Raw genomic sequence first — 25,955 nt, 5'->3', positions numbered from 1 at the left:
CATAGTAACTGTACAAGACAGCTTTAGACTGCTAAGCTAAGAGAGAACCCTCTCTGCTGTGGATGTGCCAGAGTGACAAGGAACACACTGCCACTCTACTATCCATAAGACTGCACTATGCACTTCTGACCAGAATTGTTCATATGCCCATTTAAATATGGATTTTAGCCTATTCAAAGCAACCGTCAACGCACGGTGAGTAATCGCTGCATTCTCTGCTCTCAGTGTGCGGCACTGGATATACGCGACACTCACTCTGCTCCCTTTGAAGGTGGTATTCAGATTTGATAGCTGCCGTGACATCCATGAAAATTAACTGCATGCAACATAAGATTCATTCCTTTATTTTACAATCAGAGCATTGCACACATTTTACCTGATCAACAGCCTTGGGCACATACACCAATCGCTGATCACTCCTCCACTCCATTATTCAGTGCTTCACAACTGTCAGACTAAAAAGCTACAGGCAGCTGGTTACACCAGAAGAAAATCCATCCCCAACTCATAACCTATTTCATTACTAGTAAGAATAACACCATTCTACATTAGGACATTGGAAATCTTGCTTGGAAATGATGCTGCATCCCTGGGCTCGAGCCCAAAAATACTCAGTTATTGTACAGGGCTGGTCCCACAAGCGGAAGAGGATGTGCCTTCAGTGATCTCCAGTAAACCACAGGGTAGGACTGCTATTAAGGCTCATTACTGTAGACAGAACATTACAAGTGTCTGTGCAAGAGCAAAAGGCACTGCAGAAAAGAGAAGGGGGAACAGCCCTTTGGGATGCCAAAATGTCAGCAACTTACATCAGAGAACAGCCTTCCCTGCAGAGAGCAGTTCTCACTTGTCTCTTGCCAAAACTGAGTGCATAACTAATGCAGAGATACCTTCACCAACAAAAATAGTTTTGTAAAAATTTTAAATTCTTTGCTCCCCAGTTCCATAAGAATCCCAAACAAGTTTCTTATTCTGCAGCATGGTCATCACTGCCAAATACACCCAATGGGAAAGGTTATGTACAAATTTCTGATAAGCAGCTACATTTCACAGAAATAAACACAATGTACCTTTCTTATCTGGAGAGGAAATATGTGACATAAGGACAGTCTTATAAGTTCAGTGCAGTTGAAAGCAAAGACACGCCAGTCCCATTGGAGCCTGCCTTACAGTTTGACTTTGCACCATTCTTTGCAGATCTTGTATTTTAGCTGGGCTTATACTGTCTCATGTGTGCAGCGATAGAAGTGGCAATCTCAGAATTCTTCTTGTTCTGGCCATAGTAGTCCACAAAGCCTCCATCTGGCCCAATGAGGTACATAATAATTGTGTGATCCACCTGTAAGACAGCAGAGAGCAAATTGGTGCTGCAGGCCCTGAGCATCACTCAGACGGCAGTAAGGGTTCGTGCCCTGATTAGCCTTTCCATCCGATTATCTCTGACTGGAGATTTACCAACAAGAACAGACGCTAGTTACAAACTAGAAATGGGCCAAGCAGGAGGAAATTTGAGAACAAGCTGTAAACAGACAGGGTGAAGAGGCACTGCAAGGAGGAGAGCCTTGCAGGAGCTGTAGGCAGCTTCCCCCATGCCAGTCTTCAAGCAGGGTAAGTACAGAGGACAAGATGGGATGAGAAAATGAGGCTTGACCTGTTTTCCCCCTTCCCAGCTCTTCTGATGCCCGGATTAAGAGAACTTCTTTCTGCCCCTGCCGGACTAACATCTTTGAGTTCAACGTTTGCGAGACCCTCTCACTCCTTGCTGTCCTACAACCCCGGCTCCTGCAGTGAGACAGGCACTCAGGATCCAGACCTTCACCTGATGTAAATCAAAGGGATATGGCGGTAGGGACGCTCCAGTAAACCAAATTCACTCTCAGAGCAGATAGTGAGGGCAATAACGTTACTGAGAAAAGCGAGCTATGGAGAGAAGGCCTTGTGTGTAGGGGGAAAGGCACTGTATCCTGCTATGGAGCTCCCTCTGCTGGCTACACTGTGCTAGCATTCAAAGAAGCTTCAGCTGCCTTTCAAGCAGGGTGGAAAGATTTAAATCAAGGCAATATAAAATGGTTTAATTTATTTTTAAAAGATCATTTATGTAAATCAGATGGAGACTTTACTGAAGTCTTTAAAATGTGTGCTATTGCAATTTAAAACATAATTAACTCAGTTAAAACCTGTCTCCTGGTAGGGGCTCTTCTCTGAGCTTTACAAGATTGCTATGGGCAAAGTATTGAAAACTAAGGCCCTGATCCTGAAAACACTTACAAGGGTACCTAACTTGATTTACATGAACAGTTCCACTGACTTCAGTGGGGCTACTCATGTGCTTGAAGTTAGACGTGCACGTGTTAGCGGCATCAGAGACAAATTGTATTTTTATTAAAAACTTCTCATAGCTGCATAAAATCTTTGAAACTTCAGAACAAACCTGCTTCAGTGTTAACAATTAAAAGTGCATGCAGTGTTATTGTAGCCGTGTTAGTCACAGGATATTAGAGACGGGGTGGGTGAGGCAGTATCTTTTATTGGACCAACTTCTGTTGGGGGAAGATACAAGCTTCTGAGCTACACAAGCCTGGGGAAGGAAGAAGAGTAACTAAGCTAAACACAGGTTGGGACAGATTGTTAAGCAGGAGGCCAGGTCACTTGAAATGAAGTGGATAACTGCGGGGTTAGATTGTTATGCATGAACGGTTTGAAGTATGGGTGAAACCAGACAATCACTACACTCTAGAATGAACTTACACAGAAAAAAGATGAGACAAAAACACCATATCACCCTGGGCAAACACTTTTCACAAAGAGATTACTCCGTATCTGATCTTTCAGTACTTGTCTCCAAACGAAACCTGCACAACACTTTCAAAAGATGAGCCTGGGAACTTAAATTCATGACAATTCCATGGAACAACTTCCTTAACCCTCTCTATCCCAACAACCTGCAATCCACTCTATTGAAAAAGGAAGCCACCGACCCTTTGCAAAGGGCAGCAGCTCAGGTCAGCATGAACCTATTTTCTTCTGATCACCGATCCGCAAGCACACTATCGTGAAAACCTCCTGGGTTTGCAATGGAGAGCAAACTGATCAAGATTTTTGCAAAGCAAGCTGCTTCAAACTACCTGTAACTTGCAGGGCAGGCAGTAAAGTTTTCCCACAGTCCTAGGACTAGAGCAGCCACATTTGGGGAAGAGAATGGTGCTGCTAGGGACTCAGATATGGTTACTTTGACTTGGGTCTGCACACTGTAGTGTGGACTCCAGAGCCATAGGTTCCAGCATAGATTACAAAACAATCTTCATGTAGGGTTAAAAAACAAAACGTAGATGCTCATGTCCAGGGTTCCGCAACACAGGTCAGCTAACTCAATTTCTACTAACTCTGGGATTACAATGCAGTGTAGATATACCCTCTCCTACCTTACACATACCTGAAGAAGAGCTCTTTGAAATTGCTCTCACCAACATATCTAGAGTATGTCCACACAGCAAAGTAAGCCCAGGTTTTAGCCTAAGCTCAAGCCTAACCCCCCTTGTGTCCACACACCAATTGTGTTAACCTAGGGCTCAAACTTAAGGTCCCAGGACCCTCCAGGACTGGAGAGTCCAAGCCAGTGTTAAGCTGGGATCTAGGGTCTGAGCCTTATTGCTTTCCTGTATGCACACAGCCCCAGAAGTGTTCCAGAATTATCTCAGAGTTCCTTGGGGGAACTTCCTTAGTCCTCTCTAAGCCGACAATCTGCAGTGCTGTCTATTGCACTCTATTGCAAATCGAAGCCACACCTCCCTTTGCAAACAGCCTGCACCCAGCACTCAGATCAGTATTAACCCATTGTCTACTGAACACCACCAGTCTGCACACACACTACCAGAGGTCTTGAAGAGTTTTCAATGGAGACTGATCAGAACAAGCTTTTTGCAAAGAGAGCTGCTTCCTGGTGACAAGAGCACAGCCAGATTTTGGTGCGCGCTGCCGGGGCAACCTTGCACATGCAGCCCCAGGGCGGGCCAGAGAGCAGAATGGGGACTAAGCAGCTACCCTGTGGGGGGCAGGGGAAAGCTGCAGAGCTCCCGGCTCAGCATGGTGATAGAAGGGATGACCTCCAACACCTCAACTTCTCCTGCTCCCTGCAGGTCAGACACTTGGTCCCGCTCTGCTCTCTGTCCCTTGTTCCCGGGGTCCCCTGCCCTCCCTGGGGCTGCGTGTTCAGAGATGCCTAATCAGTGTCAAGGTGGTGAGTGGGAGGCAGTCCCAAAACTTCCCCACAGCTCCCAGGGATCCCTTATCCCTGCTTCCTGGGGTACAGCCAGGGTAGGGATAAGGGATCCCTGGAGGGTTCTGGAAAACACTACATGCGAAGTCCTGGGGATACCCTTCATATCCAACTAGCCAAAAACACCTTTATTGAACAGCCCATTTTAAAAATTAAAAGTTGCAAAGTTTCATTTTAATAGTTTGGCAGTCCCGGAAACTGATGTCCTAATTATCCTCAGAACAGGTACAAATGGGCATTTTCCTGCCAATGTGACTCTGCGTAGAGGGGGAGAGCCCAATTCTCAGATTAGATGGTAGAGTTCAGTATAAAGCTTTCTACTGACAGCCAAAGGAACTAATTATGCAGTTTATGTACTCAGGTGCTCCTTATGGACCCGAGTCCCATCAACAGCACTGTCACAGTTAGGAAAAAGGGTGGGCACTAATGTTTCCCCACTGTGCACCACATGCATCGGGTTCGAGTGATGATGGAGCGGGGGTGGGGAGGGTCCTTGGCATTCTGGGTTAGGGTTACTTTGACTCAGGTCGGTACACTGCAGCGTGGATTCCAGAGCCCTAGGTTTGAGCACACGTCGGAAAATCCTTAACCTAGGGTTAAAATGCAATGTAGACGCTCAAGCCCAGGGTTCCCGACACAGTTCAGCTGACTGTGGTTCTTAAATTATGCATCGGGACTCCAAAGTGGGCTGCAACCCTGTTTTAACAGGGTCACCAAGGCTGGTGTTAGACTTGCTGGGGCCCAGGGCCAAAGCCAAAGCCCCAACACCTGGGGCCAAAGCCCTTGAGCTTTGGCCCCCGCAACCTGGGGCAGCGGGGCTTGGGCAGCTCAGGCTTCAGTCCCCCCTCCTGGGGTCATGTAGTAATTTTTGTTGTCAGAAGGGGTTGCGGTGCAATGAAGTTTGAGAACCCCTGCAAACCATAGCCTTGCACTGCTGTGTAGACATACCATTAGTGACTTCATCCTGGTCAGATCTCAGGGCTACTACTCCATCCTCCTCCTCTTGGCAACTGACACCACTTTCTCCTTCTTGAAATCCAGCTCTGCACTGGCATCATCTTCTCATGGTTTCCCTCCTACTTTTCTGATCACTCCTTCAATATCTCATTCAATGCATCCCCCTCTCCCTGTCACTGTTCTTGGCCCACTCTTCTCCCACTGCCTCTCTACATGCTCTTATCTGCAAGCACAACCTTAAATCACCTACCTCTCTGTGGGGAAGCTCTCCACCTCCTTTCAATCCCATATCTCAGTAACTGATATCTTTGTGGATATCCAGCTGCCAATTTAAACTCAGAAGACAAAACCAAACTCTTGATCTGCCACCTCCCCCTTCCCACCACAACAACTGTGGACAACACCTTCCTCCAAGTTACTCAGGCCTATAACCTGGGTGTTGTCCTTGAATTTTATGTATTCAGGACATCTCTAAAGCTTGCTGATTCTTCCCATACATCCCTTAGATCCACCCTTCTCCCTTTGCCCATATTGCAGAAACTCATCCAAGCCCTTATTTAGTATCTTGACTACTATAATCCCCTCTTCTCTGGTCTTGACTACTGCAATCTCACATGCCTAAAATCCACTCAAAACACTGTTGCAAAACTCTTCTTCCTGGCTCACCACTTGGACTACCTCATCCCTTGCTGAGTCCTCCATTGGTTCCCCATACTTCCACAAACACAAGAATTTTGTCTTCACCTTTAAGATCTTTCACAGTAATACCCTGCCCCCACCCATCTAATTTAGTCACTTGTGGTGTCAGTCCCCCCTTCACAATGCCAATATTCCCAGGCTTTACTGTGCACCAATCCTTAAACAGCTCCACATTTTCTCCCATGCTGCAATTTACACACAGAAATTCTCCTATTGACTGTACACACTGACTAATATTCCTTCAAATCCCACCTCCACCTACAAAAAAACCCTGCCAGTTGATCATCGCTAGGCAGTGATGAGCTGACCATCCCTCTTCCTACTCCCTTAATCCCCAATTCCTGCCATTCCCCCTCACCCTACCTCTACTTCCAATTAAAAGTGAGACCAAAACAATACAACGTGGAATTAAATTCATGTCAATTCATAACCATGAATTGTACGTTATTGCAGGTTATTCCCCATGCACACCTTGTGTGCCTCCTTTAGAACATGAGCTCACTGGAGCAGAAAATGCCTCTTTGGGTATGCCTACACAGCAAAGAAAAAACCACAGCTGGCTCATGCCAGCTGACTCGGACTCATGGGACTTAGGCTGCAGGGCTGTTTCATTGCTGTGCAGACTTCCAGGCTTGGGCTCTCTGAGACCCACCCACCCTGCCGGGTCCTAGTCTACACAGCAATGAAATAGCCTTGCAACCCAAGCCCTGCAAGCCTGAGTTTTCCTTGCTGTGTAGACGTAGACATACCCATTACCTGTGTTTGTACAGTATCCAGCACAATGGTACCTTGGTCCCAGTTTAGGTCTTTGGGGCTAACCCCCCTAACTTAAACATTTAGTAGTAGCAATAAATATAGGCATTTGTTATGCAGGTTATTAGATTAGATTATCAGAATGATCTCTTCTGGCTTTAAAATCAGTGAATGAATCTGTGAATAATAGAGCACTCGGGCACTAGCCCTGCTTTTACTCACTATGTAGTCATTGTCTTCATCTTTGGGGCCTGAGCTGTAATACACACGATAGGCTCTGGTCACCTGCTCAATCTGCTCTTTGGTACCAGTCAGTCCAACCAGTTTGGGAGAAAACTCTAAACAGAAATGCAACCCATTAGCCATGCGAAGGTTCCTGTCACCCAGAACCAACTTTGGTAGAGCCCAGCCTTCATTTTAGTCACAAAAGGAAGCAACGAGTTCAGAACAGCTACACCGTGCAAGGAAGAGAAAGGCCAATGGTACCTTTAACATATCTGGCCACGGCTTCTCCGGTGTCCCTCTCTGGGTCGATGGTAATGAAGAGTGGGGTCACATTTGGCAGAGATGGGATCTTGTCTGTCACCACAAACATTAACAGTTAATATTGCTCTCAACAGGCCCAATGCCACAGCTCATCTCCCACATAATGAGGCTACAGCCAAACTTATAATACACAGTGAGTATAGGGGGCCCTTTTTGGCACAGACTGAAATGATGACCACTCTGGAATGATATTGAGCAGCTTAAATAACATCTAATGAACTTTTTTTTAAAAGGCCAGGGAGCAAGTGCAATGAGATAAAATGGAGTTCTCCAAATCCTTGTGTCTGAGCTGGGGGTCCCTTCTCCTCACGTGGAGACCCTACCTCTATTTACTAGGGCTGACAAGCCAATTGAGGTGCAAGGAATGCATGTTGTAACCAAGATCAGGCAGCTTGAGAAATAATAACCACTTCGCCCTGTTGAAAGGAGATGGTATCTTGCATTTCACCACGTATCCTGCTACCTCCTCCTTCCAAGGGAGCAATGCCACATCACCGAGACATCAGGGAAGGCTCCTCCTGCAGCAGCAGCAGAAGCTACTTTCTGCTGCAGCACTGCACATTCCTAGAGGGGAAAGGGTGATCTGCCACTCCTCATTCTCCTCAATATACACCTCTACCCCGATATAACGTGGTCCTCAGGAGCCAAAAAATCTTACTGCGTTATAGGTGAAACCAAGTTATATCGAACTTGCTTTGGCCTCGAGCATTTCCGTTATTAAGTCATTTCCCACCCAGACTGACCCCTCAGAACCCCGACCCATCCAACCGCCCCCGCTCCTTGTCCCCTGACTACTGACTCCAGAGACCCCCCCCACCCCAACCACCCCTCCCAAGACTCTACCCCCTATCTAAGCCCCCTGCTCCTTGTCCCCTGACCGCCCCCTCCAGAGACACCCCCCCCGTCCCTAATCACCCCCAGGACCCCACCGCTACCCAATCCCCCTGCTCCCTGTCCCCTGACTGCCCCGACCCCTATCCACACCCCCGCCCCCTGACAGGCCCCCCGGGACTCCCACGCCCTATCCAAAGCACCCGTTCCCTGTCCCCTGACCGCCCCACCCTCAGAACCTCTGAACCATACAACCCCCCCTGCTCCCTGACTGCCCCCGAAGACCCTCTGCTCTTTATCCAAACCCTCGGGCCCAGCCCGGCACCCCTACCACGCCACTCAGAGCAGCATGTCGGAGCCAGACATGCTGACAAGCTGATCCACCAGAGCGCGCAGCCCCACCCCCCAGAGCACTGCTTTACCGCATTATACCCGGATTCATGTTATATCGGGTCGCGTTATATCAGGGTACAGGTGTATTAGGTTTGCTTCTGGAGAAGCTGACAGAACCCATTGTCAACAGATCCTACAATTCACCTGGCCCAGAGGCCATCTTTCAGTCATCCCCATTGTCACAACAGAGCTGGACTCACCTTTCTGCCCTCTTCCTTCCCTCACCCTTTGACCAGAGCACATTAGTTTCTTTCCTGCTAGGAAAGCCTCCATCCTGCCAGCAGTTACCATCCATGCTTTTCCTCCTTTACTCAAGGTGCTGCTGGAGGCCCAAATCTCCCTCCTCAACAAGCAGATGTGGACCTCAGTGAGCCTGCCATCTACAATCACACCCTATCAAGTGGCCCAGCTTCACTGGTGCTGGGAGTGCCACACAGGGACAAGTAGCTGAGATTTTAAACATTCTGCTAGACTTCCTCTGTACCCAAGAAATATTGAAGACTAAAAGAGAGCATCCATTGCAGAACCTTTCTGTTGAAAGGAAGTTTTGAACATGCAGGGTATTGGAGATGATCCCTATCCTGTGTAGCCAAGATCTTTGCCACAGGAACTTTCACCTATTGACAGTACCTCCTCTTAAATGAATGTTACTGGTAAAATTGTAACGGGAATGTTTGTGAGATTCATGAGAGGTCTATAGGGGCTACCTCACCCCAACCCCAGCAATGGGGGATGCAGCACCATACAGGCATGTATACAGCCCATTCAAAGTCCCCCAGGTATTGCCCCTATAAGATGTTGGGATAAGTCGCACTGATTGCTGCTTCCCCAGCATTTTTGCACATGGACATAAGATGTTTTGCAACTGAATCAGAGGGATGAATGGGGAAGATTTCTCTAATGCAGACAAAGCTCTATCCCAAGAGAGATCTGTTCTCCAGAATAGATCCAGCCTTTCTTTAATCAAGAAGCTGCCCTTGGTTAGCAGTCACTACTATGTTTCATTAACAATGAAACACTCTTCTAGCAGGAACATGCCACATCCCAAAGGGTAGTGCCAAATACAAAAAACTATATGAACCCAACACTGACTCAGAGCATGCCTTATAATATGAGGCTTCACCCAAGATCAAAGCATGAGGCCCTGTTTGACCTGATCTTCTATAACTGTGCATCTAATGTGAAGCAATGCAGAGACATTTTCACATATATTAAGGAGCTGGTCCCACTGCCATTTAGTAAGCTGGGAGAAGCACTGTAGTATTTCACTACATGAAGTGCTGCCTTTTTTAAGTAGAGTTAGAATTCTGACTGGATTCATTTACCAATTTCATCCACCGCTAGAATCATTTTCTCCAGTTCCTCTGGACAGATATCGGGGCAGTGCGTGAAGCCGAAGTAGATTAACACCCACTGGCCCAGGAAGTCCTTGTGGGTCCTGGGCTGTCCCTGGTGATCCACAAGTGAGAAAGGGCCTCCCAGCAATGGCTTCCCAAGAGCCCGCTTCTGCTCCTTCTCCAGCACTGAAACCAGACAGCAATGGGAGGTTACTACGAGCTGTGCCACACACGAGAGGGCAAAGGATCCCAGAAACCATTCAAAGACAGTTTGAGTCATACAGCTCTCAAAGGCAAATATTCCTAGTAGTACAACAGTAATGTAACATCTTGAATTTTAAAGCCCACTGCAAAATATAAACCCAGGACTAGACAAGACAACTTTATAGTAAACAAACAGAACAGTTTTTTACTGCGATATTTTTCCATATAAACTATATCCTACTGTGCTCCAAAAGGAGCTTATCATCAAGATGGCACTGAATGCTCATATGCTGAAGTCAGGAAACATGAACTGGGATGGAACACCTGCAGTTAAGAGTCAGGCATCTTCTAGAGACTCAAGGGAGGAAGGGAAATTGCTGTGCTGCCACGTCTAACTGGGTTTCAGTATCAAGACAAGGAGAAAAGAATTAGGTAAGTAAGTGCTTAAAAAAAAGCATACAGGGGTTAAAATCAGAATTGGGAATCTATGCTCTTAAAAAGTCTTACACATACTTCCACACCCTGGGGAAACAGACACACACACTTCCATTCTGGGCTTTTATATTCTAATCTTGTGTAATGCTTTCATACCACGATAATAGGTACAATATAACAACTTAAGATAAACCAACAAAACTACAAGTTTTAAAAGAGGACTTTAAAAGAGCAAAAAGAAATCAAAACAAATGTAGGAAAAGTAAAATACTGAATAAACAGATAACGGTATAAAATATGTATATATGCACACATGGGGTAAAAATACAAACTGACAATCAAAGAGCAAATGACCATGAGTTAAACAGCTAAATGGAAAGGATACTAAAACTACGTGGGTAAAATAGGTCATAACAGAAAAAAGAATGTGCTAAAAGTCTTGTGCTGCATCTTATTTCCATGTATATTTAGACCAGAATCTCTTTTGGACAGGGAGCTGCCATCTCATGTGTTGATGAGGTGTCTAGCACACTGATAGGCAGTGTGCTAAAATCAGCATTTTCAATCTCTCCTAATTGTCCCCCTTAAAAGCAGCAGTACCACAACTAGCATGGCCACAAGATCTTTTTATCTGCACAGCTATAAAGGCTTGGAAGGGGAATTACAAAGGTTTTGGGATGATAATGTAATATATACATACTGTCTTCCTTTTTTTTCTTGAAGTATTTCATTCCTGCCAATAAAGCTCCACCAATTGCAAATGTGAGTGCCAAGGACTTCCAGGAAACTGGCTACTAGGAGAAAGATTCCATACAGATTAAACTTCACCATCTTTAACTAAATTTTTTTAAAACATAGAAAAGTGCTAAGTATGTGTTTATGAAATAAACACCCAGCTCTTGCCATATGACAAAATACCTGTGAGATCAACCACAATCCTGTTTGAAAAACCAATCCCCAAAAACCAAACCCGGGTACTTTGTAAATGCAGCCACCGCACAGAGACTATCAACACAGGAGAGAAATTCCGGCTATGGCTGCCACAGAGGGACCCTCCCCACCCTCGCTTCCCCCTTCAGCAGGAGGGCCGGGCACCGCTTGCTACACACAAGGAACATGAGGGAGTTTTAGGCCTTAGCCCGCAGCCCCTCTTTGAGTTTAGATTAAGGACATGGATATGGCCCCCATTGGGAACGTGGCCTCCTTACCCCGGGCTTCGAGGGGCCCGTCTTCGCTTTGTCTCCCTGAGGTGCAGTAGCCAGGTGGCGAGTCACCGCCAAGGAACCGGGGAGATCCCAGCATGAGGAGCGGCGAGCGAGGCTGACAGCGAGCAGCTACAGAGAGACACGAGGTGACCAGGAGGTTAAGGTGCGAGGCTGCTCGGGGGGCGCAGGCGGGGGCCGGCCGGGAAGGGGGGGGGCGCAGGCGGGGGCCGGGCGACGCCCGCCGGGGCGGGGAGCAATTGGGACAGGGCGAGGCTCTGGCCGTGGACACCTGCCCCCAGGTAGAGTCGAGCCGGGTCAGGCTGCTCAGAGCTGGGAGCAGGACCCCGCCAGGCCCCAGGGGACGCGACTTCCCGGACCGGAAGTTCCCCTCACCGGTCGCCTCCACGCGCCCCTGCGTCCCGGAACGTAGAGTCCCAGCGCCCGGAGCAAAGATGCCCGCCCGGCCGCCGCCATCCTGCAACCGGCGTCAGAGCCGACTAGCCCCGCCCCCCGCGCCGCTTCCGACGTCAACGCCAACTAGCCCCACCCCCTCCCAGCTTCCGGCGTCAGCGCCAACTGGCCCCGCCCCCCGCGCCGCTTCCGGTGACAGTGCCAACTAGCCCCGCCCCCTCCCAATTTCCGGCGTCAGCGCCAACTGGTCCCGCCCCCTCCCAGCTTCTGCCGGCGTCCTTCAGTTTCCGTCCCCGCGGTCGCCGGCTGGCCGGGACACTGGCCGTAGCGTTGCCAGTTCCGGGAGCTCTCATCGCATGACAGCTCCGCTTACAGATTAATCTTTAGTTCCTGGAGACTCCAGGACAGTCATGGCGGGCTAGCAGCCCTAGACCTGGGCCAAGCGCGGACAGAGCCAGGTTCGTAGTTCGCCGGCTTGCTCGGTGCGGAGGGCCCGGAAGGGGGCTGGGGGTCCGGGCTAGGGTTGCCACATCTCTAGTTGCTGGTAACCGGACCCCTGAGGTCCCGCCCCTGCCCCGTCTCTTGCCCCAGGGCCCCCAGCACGCACTGGATTGTCCCTCCCCTGCCCTGGGGCTCGAGGGGGAGCTGCTGCAGCCCGACAAGGAGCCTGCCCGCCTGCAGGTAGGAGGTGGCCCCAGCGGAGAGGAGCTGGGGTGAATGACCCGGCGCCTCCCCCCTCCCTGCGTAACCGGACTTTTGATGTCCGGTCAGTACATCTGCCTGGATACTACCAGGTCCCTTCTCGACCGGACTTTCCAGTTGGAAACCTTGCACCTGGCAAAACTTTTCTCCTTGGGAAACGGGTTAGAACTAGAAACAACATCAGTTGAAGGGTGATGTCACTGTCCCACATTACAGTGGAATGATGTCACGCCAGAGATTGTGGAAGTGACATCATAGCATGGTGACTTGTGTTACCATGACAACGTTACTATGATTGTCATTTTAACCCTCCCGTTTGGTCCAGAACAGATGACCAGCCACTGCCCCCCCCCCCCACCAGGCCTTGCTCTTTCCCAGAGGCTGCCCCTGCCCCATGCAATGCCTGGCACCGAGCCGAGGCACAACCTGTGGCAAACGAGGCTGGAACTGTGTTTCCACAACTGACCTGGGGCCCTGGAGAACTGGGCTTCATCCCTGCCTCTGCCAGAACCCCGCTTAACCAGTCAAACTAAACCCTCCACGGCTGGCCTCTGGCTGCATGATGCACCTTTCTGGGTGCCCAGCTTCAACCACTGGAGCCCTGGTTTGTAGAAGTTCTGAGCACAGTACTGGGAACCTTGTGTGTTCAAAAATGATGAATCGGCCCTCAGAAAATCATGAACTTGGCTTAAAAATCATGAGAGTTTTAAATATAAAAGTTGGATTCTTTTTGCCTTCTGGTTTTTAAGCCATTGGGATTCCCAGCTTCAAGCTTTTCTCCTCTACCATGAGAGCTAATTGTCTTTTAAAATCAGTTCAAGCTAATCTGGGACCACATTCTTAATAAGTAGGGTTTATTTTTTAAACTCAACCTTAAGTCTGAATTTCTGGGGTTGGTAGTGCTTATTTTGGGGATAATTACAACATCCGTACAATGTTTTTACCCTTAAATTACTGATACATACTCCCAACTTGAACTCTAGTTTAACTATTTTTTAATCTGGAAATGTCACATACTGAAGGAATATTACATGACTATTACTGTACAAACATGCAATCCCCTGCCCCCTCTGCCTTTTTCAAGAGTGGCAGGCTCCCAGTGCTTCTGCTTTTTTCTGAAGTGACAACTCATGCCAAAGAGTTCTGCAGGTCTCTAGCTGCATAAAAAATGAATCTGGAGAGATGTCTCTGTTTCTTCTGGGGGTTGCAGCTGATTTTATTTCTTTTAAAGCACCCAGCTTTTTTTGAACTGAGTCTTTCTTCCTGCATTAGATTTTGGGAGCCTGGTTGACAGTTATGGATGCAACTCCTACTTGGGGACCTGGAGCCTTGACCGGCAACTCTGAGATGTGCTTTTCCTTTGGAGTCATAGCAGATATTCAGTATGCTGATCTAGAGGATGGTTATAACTTCTGGAGGTCCCGGAGGAGATACTACAGACACAGCCTTCACCTTCTCCAGAGCGCAGTTGATGAGTGGAATAAGGAAGACAGTCAACTTGAATTTGTACTGCAGCTTGGGGATATTATTGATGGTTTTAATGCCCAGCATAAAACATCAGAAAGTGCTCTGAGAAGAGTTATGAACAAGTTTAAAAAGCTTAGAGCCCCAATCCATCACACATGGGGAAATCATGAATTGTACAACTTTACTAGAGACTATTTAACAAAATCTGAACTTAACAGTAAGTCTTTAGAAGACCAGATCTTCCTTGGCTCTGCTGCCAGAAGCCAGGACTCTCCTGGAGACACTGCTGAAGAACATTACTATGCTTATCATTTTAGCCCAGTCCCAAAATTTCGGTTCATTTTACTTGATGCTTATGATTTAAGTATCCTTGGGAGGGATAAATCGACCCAAAAATATCAGGATTCTTTGAAGCTGCTGAAGGAGAAAAACCCAAATGAGAATCTGAATAGTCCCACAGGTATTGCACTGCCTGAGAGAGGTTAACATGCGTTCCCAAAATTCTGCTTCAGATAATATTGCTCTTCATAGTAGAAAGACTGATAATTAATGTAAGATATGTTACTAGGTGATAAATCAGTGTGAGCGTCGTTTGATCCTACAAACCAGCCCTGAGTAAGGGTATGTTCTTTTCCCATAATATACACGCAAAATTCCCACTCTTGGGCATCAACTTACTTTCTTAGCTCTTAGATTTGTCATGTGAGGTACTGGCCATTAGGCACAAGTCTCTTCTTCGAGTTCTATACCAAGACATCATTATCTTTTTTCAGTCAGGAAAACTTCTTTGGGGCAACAGTCCAACGTGACATATGCCGTTGTACTCACCCCTTTGTTTAAAAGGCATTGTCTTTGGGTCACCCATACAGTTTCCAGAACAAACTTTGACTGGGCAGTGTATGTTCAATGCCATCTGAATAATCTGTTTCATTCAAATAACTCTCCAAGGACTAGAATTTCATAGATTCATAGATATTTAGGTCAGAAGGGACCATTATGATCATCTAGTCTGACCTCCTGCACAACGCAGGCCACAGAATTTCACCCACCACTCCCGCAAAAAACCTCACACCTATATCTGTGCTATTGAAGTCCTCAAATCGTGGTTTAAAGACTTCAAGGAGCAGAGAATCCTCCAGCAAGTGACCCATGCCCCATGCTACAGAGGAAGGCGAAAAACCTCCAGGGCCTCTTCCAATCTGCCCTGGAGGAAAATTCCTTCCTGACCCCAAATATGGCGATCGGCTAAACTCTGAGCATATGGGCAAGATTCATCAGCCAGATACTACAGAAAATTCTTTCCTGGGTAACTCAGATCCAACCCCATCTAATATCCCATCACAGGCCATTGGGTCTATTACCATGAATATTTAATTACCAAAACCGTGTTATCCCATCATACCATCGCCTCCATAAACTTATCAAGTTTAATCTTAAAGCCAGATAGATCTTTTGCCCCCACTGCTTCCCTTGGAAGGCTATTCCAAAACTTCACTCCTCTGATGGTTAGAAACCTTTGTCTAATTTCTAGTCTAAATTTCCTGGTGGCCAGTTTATATCCATTTGTTTTTGTGTCCACATTGGTACTGAGCTTAAATAATTCCTCTCCCTCTCTGGTATTTATCCCTCTGATATATTTATAGAGAGCAATCATATCTCCCCTCAACCTTCTTTTAGTTAGGCTAAACAAACCAAGCTCCTTGAGTCTCCTTTCATAAGACAAGTTTTCCATTCCTCGGATCATCCTAGTAGCCCTTCTCTGTTCCAGTTTGAATTCATCCTTCTTAAACATGGGAGACCTCTCCACACGAGCATTTCTGTTTGGGAGCCAGCTGTACCTTTGTCACAGAGGATGATAAGTTTTAACATTCTGAGTATGCTCTGTGGTGCCATAATAAGTGCTGCAACGCCACATACAAGAGAGATTCAACACCTGAATTTTTTTCCCCCAAGACTTCTTTTCAGGGACGCCCCACACGGGTTTGTGCAATGACACTCAATAAGTACAATCGGATGCTTTAGCACAAATTATATAGCCAGTTGAGCACAGTGTAAGGCATGTGGACAAGAAAAGACATCAGCAAGATGGGGAAAAAAATTCCAAAATTTCTGTGATGAATGATAGAGGCAGAACTTTTTTTCAGTGACAGTTTTGTTTCTTTTTTCACCTGGAGAACCACTGACCTAGATTTTGATTTGGAACTGACTGTAGTCCTTAGACTATGTCTCATTTCTTTCTAGACACAGAAATGTTTGAAGGTCATAGAGGTACTCTTTCAACTGATACTGCCTGACAATCCTGCAGCAAAAATCTTGGTAAAAGCCTTGTGTGTTTCCAGTTTACAGACAGCTGCATACTTGTTCTGACATACGTTTATTGAGCTTTTAGTGCCCTAGCCTGTAACCAGTCTCCTGGAGTGACCCCTTTAGTATGCCGGGCGCCCAGGACCGACAGTCCACAGAGGCAGGCCTATGCCCTCCTAGGCAGGGCCTTCGGCACCAGCTAGCGCTGTCTCTGTACATGGGTCCCTTCAGCAAATCCAACCAAGCCAGACTCCTGCGGGAGGCTTGTACTGTCCCTTTTAGAACACAGGGCACTCAGTGAGTTACAGCAATACCGGCAGTCATTTCAACACAATTTATTAGTCACCTGGCTACAGAATCTAAAAGTCCTTAGGTCAGCACAGAGAAATGAAAGGTAAAGCACAGCCCATTCTGGTTACCCCAGTGCGCAGCCAAGCTGTTGTGAACCCCATGCTCTGCCTCTGGCTCTCCCTCTCAGGCCATGTCTACACTACAAAATTATGTCAACCTAACTTACGTTGGTGTACAGGCACTGCAGTTATTAAATCATTTATGTGTGTGCACACCTGGCTCCTTGTGTCAGAAGCGTGTGTTCTCACCAGGAGCACTTGTATCGATTGTATTATCAGTGGGGGGCATTGTGAGATGAGTCCTGAAAGCCAGAAACAGTCAACGTAAGCAATGCAGTGTCTACACTGACATTTTGTCGACTTCATTATGTCGACCACGACTACATTGCTCGGGGAGCTCGTGTTATTAAATTGACATAGAGAGGCATTTCTATGAGCGGGAATCACATTTACGTAAAGACACTTCCATAGCTAGGCCGACACAAGGAAGCTTACATTGATCTGTCTGTGTAGTGCAGACAAAGCCTCACTCTGACCTCTTTAATCAGTTCCCACATGAGAGTCCAGACTTCTTCTAGAAACTAACCCTTTATTCCCCATCTCACATCTCTTTAGTCCTTTGTTCTCAAGCTGTGATCTTTGCTCAGCTTCCCAGCTGAGAGGTGGGAAAATCCATCTCCCTCTGGGTCATTGGTTGTTAGATGCCAGCGTCCTGGAGATTGGGTTTTTCATTGTCTTCTTGGATTTTCCATTGATCTGGGGTCAGCTTCAGCAAGTCCTTTTTAAGGGCCCATTCAGGCTCGGACAGGTAGGCAACACAGACATACATCTATGTCTCTTAACCTGCCCTAAGAGCAAACTTAGTCCTTTTTCCCCTACTGGGTAGCCACGCAAAATGTAGGGAAAACTTAGGCACACACAGAATTTATAAAAATATTTCAGAAAAGTCTCACTTTGTCACAACTTAACTTTAGCTTTGAAAGAGAATATGGGATCACTTTTAGTACTTCAGAGCCTATAGGTCAGCTACGGAGTATGCTCTGTCTTTGCGATGTTTCTTGATTGGGCCTTATTCTTTGCTGTACCCTCCCACTGTTCTTACTGCTACTTGCAATACATTTATCAGTTTAGCATGAGACATCATTGAGCTGTTTACTGTTCACGAGTGGGAATCCTGTGTGTAATGCATCTTTAAAGATGGGCAAATTACTTCTGTAATTCTGCTTTTTTGAATATATCACACCAGATTCACCCTTACCTCCCCTGGGTTTGCAAGTCTGTCCTAAAAGGGTGTGTTGCTGTAACACCTTAAAGTTATTTCCATTCAGGAGATGGCCATTATCTTTTGAAAAATTCACACTCATGCTTTTGTTTAGTTTGCATTTTAGAGGAGCCATTGCTTCTCTCCTGTAGAGGGTACTAGACAATATGGTTGCCAGGCGTATGGTTTTCGACTGGAACGCTTGGTCAAAAAGGGACTGGGCCGCTGAGCGAGCCGTCAAAATTCTGGTCAGCGGCATAGTAGGGCTAAGGCAGGCTCCCTGCCTGTCGTGGCTCCACGTGGCTCCACGTGGCTCCACATGGCTCCTGGAAACAGCAGCATGTCCCGCGCTCTGCCTCCTAGGTGTAGGGGCAGCCAGGGGGCTCCATGTGCTGCACCTGCCCTAAGCACCAGCTCCACAGCTCCCATTCACCAGGAACTGCGGACAAGGGGAGCTGTGGGGGTGGCGCCTGCGGATGGGACAGCGCGCAGAGCTGCCTGGCCGTGCTGCCGCATAGGAGCCAGAGAGGGGACATGCCGCTGCTTCCGGGAGCTGCTTGGAGTAAGTGCCACCTGGAGCCTGCACCCCTCACCCCCTTCCCAGCCCCAGCTGCCTGCCCCAGCCCTGATCTCCTGCCCCTCATTTCTGACCCAACTCTGGAACTCACATCCCCAGCCCAGAGCCTGTACCCCCTCCCACATCCTGACCCCCTGCCTCAGCCCGGAGCCCCGTCCCATACTCCAAACCTCTTGGCTCCACCCCCCATCCTAGAGCCCCCTCTTGCACCCCAAACCCCTCATCCCTGGCCCCACCCCAGAACTCACACGCCCAGCTAGAGCCCTCACCGTCTCCTGCATCCCAACCCACTGCCTCAGCCTGAAGCCCCCTCCCACATCCTGAATTCTTCATTTCTGGCCTCACCCCGGAGTCCGCACCCCCAGCCAGAGCATTCACCCCCTCCCACACCCAAGCCCCCGGAGCCAGCATGGTGAAAATGAGCGAGTGAATATGTGTGGGGGAGAGCGAGCGACAGGGATGGAGTGAGTGGAGGCAGGGCCTCGGAGAAGGGGCGGGGGCAGGGCAAAGGTGTTCAGTTTTCATAGAATAACAGAGTTGGAAGGGACCTCTGGAGGCCATCTAGTCCAACCCCCTGCCCAGAGCAGGACCAATCCCAACTAAATCATCCCAGCCAGGGCTTTGTCAAGCCTGACCTTAAAAATTTCTAAGGAAGGGGATTCCACTACCTCCCTAGGTAACGCATTCCAGTGTTTCACCACCCTCCTAGTGAAAAAGTTTTTCCTAATATCCAACCTAAATCTCCCCCACTGCAACTTGAGACCATTACTCCTTGTTCTGTCATCTGCTATCACTGAGAATAGTCTAGATCCATCCTCTTTGGATCCACCTTTCAGGTAGTTAAAAGCAGCTATCAAATCCCCCCTCATTCTTCTCTTCCGTAGACTAAACAATCCCAGTTCCCTCAGCCTCTCCTCATAAGTCATGTGTTCCAGACCCCTAATCGTTTTTGTTGCCCTTCGCTGGACTCTCTCCAATTTCTCCACATCCTTCGTGTAGTGTGGGGCCCAAAACTGGACACAATACTCCAGATGAGGCCTCACCAGTGTCGAATAGAGGGGAACGATCACGTCCCTCGATCTGCTGGCAGTGCCCCTTCTTATACACCCCAAAATGCCATTGGTCTTCTTGGCAACAAGGGCACATTCTTGACTCATATCCAGCTTCTCGTCCACTGTCACCCCTAGGTCCTTCTCTGCAGAACTGCTGCCTAGCCATTCAGTCCCTAGTCTGTAGCAGTGCATTGGATTCTTCCGTCCTAAGTGCAGGACTCTGCACTCGTCCTTGTTGAACCTCATCAGATTTCTTTTGGCCCAATCCTCCAATTTGTCTAAGTCCCTCTGTATCCTATCCCTACCCTCCAGCGTATCTATCACTCCTCCCAGTTTAGTGTCACCCGCAAACTTGCTGAGGATGCAATCCGCACCATCCTCCAGATCATTAATGAAGATATTGAACAAAACCGGCCCCAGGACCGACCCTTGGGGCACTCAGCTAGATACCGGCTACCAACTAGACATGGAGCCATTGATCACTACCCGTTGAGCCAAACAATCTAGCCAACTTTCTACCCACCTTATAGTGCATCCATCCAGCCCATACTTCTTTAACGTGCTGACAAGAATACTGTAGGAGACCGTGTCAAAAGCTTTGCTAAAGTCGAGGAATAACACGTCCACTGCTTTCCCTTCATCCACAGAACCAGTTATCTCATCATAGAAGGCAATTAGATTAGTCAGGCATGACTTTCCCTTGGTGAATCCATGCTGACTGTTCCTGATCACTTTCCTCTCCTCTAAGTTCTTCAGAATTGATTCCTTGAGGACATGCTCCATGATTTTTCCGGGGACTGAGGTGAGGCTGACCGGCCTGTAGTTCCCAGGATCCTCCTTCCCTTTTTTAAAGATTGGCACTACATTAGCCTTTTTCCAGTCTTCCAGGACTTCCCCCGATCGCCATGAGTTTTCAAAGATAATGGCCAGTGGCTCTGCAATCACATCTGCCAATTCCTTTAGCACTCTTGGATGCAACGCATCCGGCCCCATGGACTTGTGCACGTCCAGTTTTTCTAAATAGTCCCTAACCACTTCTTCCTTCACAAAGGGCTGGCCACCTCCTCCCCATGCTGTGCTGCCCAGTGCAGTAGTCTGGGAGCTGACCTTGTTCGTGAAGACAGAGGCAAAAAAAATGTGTGAGTAGAAAGTTGGCAACCCTACTAGACGAAGCTGTGGCAGCTGTAATTCAACACAAGCAAAGGACTCATGTCCAAGTGCCAGCTCAGAAAGCCACTCATGAAGTTCTGGCCTGTGTTCTGCTAGGCTGCTGTGATGCAAGAGTGGGAATCCTGCGTGTGTGGCATTGTCAAAGCAAAATTACTAGTAAATCATTTTCCCTCATTTACTCATGAAGACTGAATTTTTGGAGGCACAAGATACATAAGAGCCTGTCAGGGGAAAGGAAGCTGTTTATCCTAAGCACAGATGTCCATAAAAAACCAAAGCAGGTAGGGAAGTAGCTATTTGGTGTGTGTGTGCTTGACCTTTCTTCATTACAGGACTTGCTGAACCCCAATTTGTAGAGTTCAATGGAGGATTTAGCCAAGCACAGCTGGATTGGTTCAATGAGGTTCTTACATTCTCTGACACTAATCAAGAGAAAGTTGTGGTTGTGGGTAAGTCTGCTTTTTGTATGTGTGAATGCATGTGAATTGAGACATCTGTGAAGGAATAAACCCAGTGATAAACTGATGGGATGCTGCACTTACTATAGGGGGTACTCCAATTTTTTCCGCTCATAGGATTTCCTACCAATACTTTATATTCTAGAGTAATTCAGTTTCCCCCTCACACATACATTTTTTTCCAGAACAGGAGGAGGAGACTGTGCTGGACAGAGGCAAGAAAGAGGGCTTCAGATTTGAGGGGTCCTAGGTGGGGGGGGGGCAGTAGGCTGCTGCAGGGTATTGGAAGTTGCTGTTTTAGGGGAGCTATGGGGGGGAGGGATAGCTCAGAGGTTTGAGCATTGGCCTGCTAAACCCAGGGTTGTGAGTTCAATCTTTGAGGGGGGCCATTTAGGGATTGGGGCTCTGGGCATGTGAAAGGCACTGTGCACCAAAAACACTGATCTGCTGTGGATCATGGAACAGCAGTAGCCACAGTGGGAGCTCTCTTCCTCTCCTCTCCCTGGGCTTTAGTTGACACCTCCACATAACTATGCAACTGGGCTGTGTGCCAAGCCAGCTGCACAGCCAGAGCAAGGACATGGTAACTGAGCTGGCTGACCAGCAAAACCAGGTACACTCACTGAGGACGCTTCATAACTGGAGCAAGGACGTGCCCCACCCTGAAGCTAGTAACCATTTTACATCTGGTAAAGAGTGATGAGAACATTTTACACTATATGAGCTTTGTGAATAGAAGTGTAAATCAGAATGTTTTTCCAGCAGGGAGTGCTATAGGCCCCTCTAGAGGCCGCCATTATGATGTTCAGGCTTTGTCTACACTGCATCATTTACAGCCGTGAAGAGGCTCTACAGCGAAATAACTCCTGCTTCCGTGAGAGGTGGTCGCTGTGTTGGCGTGAGAAGCTCTCCCACCGGCATAGCGCTGTCTACACTGCTGCTTAGGTCAGTATAACTTACGTCGCTCAGAGGTGTGGATTATTCACAACCCTGAGCGATGTAAGTTATACTGAAGTAATTTGTAGTGTAGACATAGCCTCAGTGCGCAGTTTTAGATTTGATGACCCAAGGCAATGGTCTTGTGAGCATAACTCAGCTGGGATTCGGTACCTAGATACCTTAGAAATACCTGAGAGATAGGAATACTTGTGGCACCTTAGAGACTAACAAATTTATTTGAGCATAAGCTTTCGTGGGCTAAAACCCACTTCCTACTGTATTTTCCACTGCATGTATCTGATGAAGATATATACAGAGAACATAAAAATGGGGGTTGCCATACCAACTCTAACGAGACTAATCAATTAAGGTGGGCTATTAGTTAATTCATTAGTCTCATTAGAGTTGATATGGCAACCCCCATTTTTTCATGTTCTCTGTCTCTGTTTGTGCGTGTGTATATATATCTGTCTTCCTACTGTATTTTCCACTGCATGCATCTGATGAAGTGGGTTTTAGCCCATGAAAGCTTATGCTCAAATAAATTTGTTAGTCTCTAAGGTGCCACAAGTACTCCTCGTTCTTTTTGCTGATACAGACTAACACGGCTACCACTCTGAAACCTGAGAGATAGAGAGCGTTCTCATTATTCCATATGACTGGACGTCCTGTGCGCAAAACCCCAAACTTAAAGAAAAGTTCTAGGGGTTTCACTGCCCCCCAAACCCCTAAGATTCCAGCATCCATAAGCGATTTCCAGATGGGGAGATGATATAAAACACTCTTATCCGGGGTTGTCACTGGTGATGTCTCTTACCATTATTCTGCTTTTTTTCCAACTGCAGGTCACATTCCCATTCATCCAGGTTCTACAGGGAGTGTTTGCCTTGCTTGGAATTATAAAGATGCCCTTTCCGTCATCCATTCTCATCAGTGTGTGGTGTGCTTTCTCGCAGGGCACCTCCATGATGGTGGTTATTATTTAGATTCTCACGGAGTCCACCATCTTACTTTGGAAGGGATTGTTGAAACTCCACCACAGAGCCAGGCCTTTGGAACGATATATGTCTATGATGATAAACTGGTATTAAAGGGAAGAGGTAGAATTCCAGACAAAGTAATGTATTATACAAGGCATTAGGATCATTGTAAATACAATTGTGCGTGATCCAGACAGTGCTCTGGAAATTAGTTAGTTTAGTAAATAACAGCTGACCATTGCAGCCGTGGTGTTTCTGTTTATAGAAAATCTGCACAATGATGCTTACAGCCTCAAGCCTGATAAATAGAGCCTCAGTGCTGCCACCTTCGCCTCTCAGAGCTGTTCTCTTAGAAGCTTTACTTCTGCAAGAAACAAGGCCTAGCTTGCTGCTGTAGGGCAGGGAAGGGACAGCCGACAACTCAACTCAGTCTGAAATAAATGCAACTTGACCTGGACAACTTCTGCTTGAAAGAGCTAAGAGTGAACAATTTGTTATTTATTGTGGCACAAAAGACACCAACAGCGTTAAAGGGTATGTGATAACACTAGCAAGGAGTTATTAGTGCATCTTTATTCCTCACACTGTGTTATGAAATGCAAATCTTATCCCCATCAGGTGTGATTCAGCTTCTTTTCAAACACTAACATTGATGATATTCTTCAGCCTGCCAGGAGTTTGCTTCCTGAAATCAGCAGAAGTTGTAGATACCCTGCACCTCTAAAAACCAGATTCCTTTGAATGTTTTTGGTTTTTTGTCTAGGGAGTGGATTTACGGATTTTATAGATGAAATGCTCAGGAACGTTATCCCTGTCACCTCAGGAAAGGATGCAGAAATAAAATTTCTAGATGCCATTAATGACTACTTCTTAGATCTGTTAGTCCTGTAACCCACAAGGGGAGAGGCAAGTCTTGATTAAGTCCTCAGTGGAGCACAGGGTCTGCTCCAAGACGGGAATATAACTGAACCGCAAAGTAATAGTAATAGGCCATAATGTAATTAAATTTGACATCCTTGTAGGGGGAAATATGCAAAAGATATCCACAGTAGCATCTGTCTTCAAAAAGGGGAACTACACAGAAATGAGAAAGCTAGGTAAACAGAAATTAAAAGGAATAGTCACAACAGTGAAATGCCTGCAAGCCACATTGAAACTATTTAAAATACTGTAATAGATGTTCAAACTAAATGTATACCCCCAAATAAAAAAATAAAACAGTAAGATATGCCACCATGGCTCAACAGCAAAGTAAAAGAGGCAGTTACAGGCCACAAGACATCCTTTAAAAATTGGAAGTGAAATCCTACTGAGGAAAATAGAAAGGCGCATAAACTCTGGCAAGTCTAGTGTAAGTGTAATTAGGCAGCCGAAAAAAGAATTTGAAGACCTGCTAGCAAAGGCAGTACATCAGATGCAGAAAGCCTGCCAAACAATCAGCGGAGCCACTGGACAATCAAGGTGCTAAAGGAGCACTCAAGTAAGAGAAGGCCATTGAGGAAAATCTAATGAATTCGTTGCATCAGCCTTCACTGCAGAGGATGTGAAGGAGATTCCCACATGAGCCATTCTTTTTATGTGACAAATCCCACATTGAGGTGTCAGTAGGGAAGGTTTTGGAACAAATTAAACAGTAATAATTTACCAGGGTCAGATGATATTCATCCAAGAGTTCTGAAGGAACTCAAATATGAAATTGCAGAACTGCTACCAGGCAGGTAGTTTTTGAGTGGGGTGAAACCTGGGGGTATGGAAGACAAATCAGACTCATAAAAGGGGTACAGTAGTCTGGAAAGGGTGAGAGCCGCTGTCTTAAATTACAGTTGTCCTAAGTCCTAATCGGGGTTTGGACAGCCTATTGTTAGATTCTGACAGTGTTGGTGGGTTGTCTTGGAAATGTGTTAATTAAAATACGAGAGAACCAATATTTACTTAGGGTATGAACACAGTTTTATTGAATAATTCTGTAGTTAGGAGGGTCTGCATATCATTCATATGCTTAATTATTCTAAAAAATAAATGCATATATAGATATATAGTCCATGAGCATTTTTTCAAAAAGCAAGTGCAATAAGCTAAATATATTGGAGTGGGGGGACTTTCAGAACAAAAATCAAAATTGTACTTGGAAGCTGTTCATCCCACCACCCCATTAGGCAGATGGTGTTTAGCATGATGATGGCACTTTCTTCTAGAAGGCTTTTTGCTTGAAGTCCTGTGATAGGTCTCACCTGCTCTATTCATAAAGTAGGACTGTACTTTAAACCAATGGTTGTGGTAAATTACGACTAATGGAGAGCTTAAATTATTTTTGATAGCTGGTATGGGTAAAAATATTAAGTTAAAGTTTTGTTTAGTTTGAGTTAAAACCTGATTAAAAATAAGTAGTGGTCAAAAGCACCCTTTTTCTTTTGTTATGAAGGCCACTGTTAAGAGTACTGCTTCATACTGATAAGTAAAATAAGCTATTGCTTTGATTTATTTTGTCTGTGATGCAGAATGCTTCTAGCAATTGGCTTCTCTGGAGCACTGTGCCCATCCACCCTGTCTAAATTTGATGCAAGATCACATGTATCCTATGCCTTCACAGCCATCTCATTTCCACCCATACCAATTATAAAAATTGTTGAACAAGAGAATCTTGAATG

The 25,955-nt window shown here is 46.7% G+C and overlaps 2 protein-coding genes across 3 annotated transcripts; one reads left to right on the top strand and one right to left on the bottom strand.

Annotated features, from left to right (window-relative positions):
• Nucleotides 1-328: 328 nt before the first annotated feature.
• Nucleotides 329-12,139, bottom strand: SCO1 (synthesis of cytochrome C oxidase 1). The gene is made up of 7 exons (XM_077833339.1): nt 12,030-12,139; nt 11,640-11,765; nt 11,132-11,222; nt 9,781-9,978; nt 7,172-7,264; nt 6,908-7,023; nt 329-1,339 (listed from the first exon to the last, which is right to left on the bottom strand). Exons 1-7 carry the CDS (start codon nt 12,108-12,110, stop codon nt 1,208-1,210), a joined length of 837 nt encoding a protein of 278 aa, XP_077689465.1. The 5' UTR covers nt 12,111-12,139; the 3' UTR covers nt 329-1,207.
• Nucleotides 12,140-12,347: 208 nt separating this feature from the next.
• Nucleotides 12,348-25,341, top strand: ADPRM (ADP-ribose/CDP-alcohol diphosphatase, manganese dependent). 2 transcript variants are annotated; one of them, XM_077832913.1, is made up of 4 exons: nt 12,348-12,505; nt 14,022-14,676; nt 21,263-21,379; nt 23,173-25,341. In XM_077832913.1, the coding sequence occupies exons 2-4, from the start codon at nt 14,046-14,048 to the stop codon at nt 23,466-23,468; spliced, it is 1,044 nt and encodes a 347-aa protein (XP_077689039.1). In that variant the 5' UTR covers nt 12,348-12,505; nt 14,022-14,045; the 3' UTR covers nt 23,469-25,341. The 2 variants fall into 2 exon arrangements, with proteins under 2 accessions (XP_077689039.1, XP_077689041.1); XM_077832915.1 differs by having other exon boundaries at nt 12,348-12,728.
• Nucleotides 25,342-25,955: the final 614 nt, after the last annotated feature.

The sequence above is a fragment of the Eretmochelys imbricata genome, chromosome 14 (genome assembly GCF_965152235.1).
Source record: "Eretmochelys imbricata isolate rEreImb1 chromosome 14, rEreImb1.hap1, whole genome shotgun sequence".
NCBI classification, from domain to species: Eukaryota; Metazoa; Chordata; order Testudines; family Cheloniidae; genus Eretmochelys; species Eretmochelys imbricata.
Note: the sequence above shows the minus strand (reverse complement) of the source record. Positions and strands in the feature narration are given on the sequence as shown.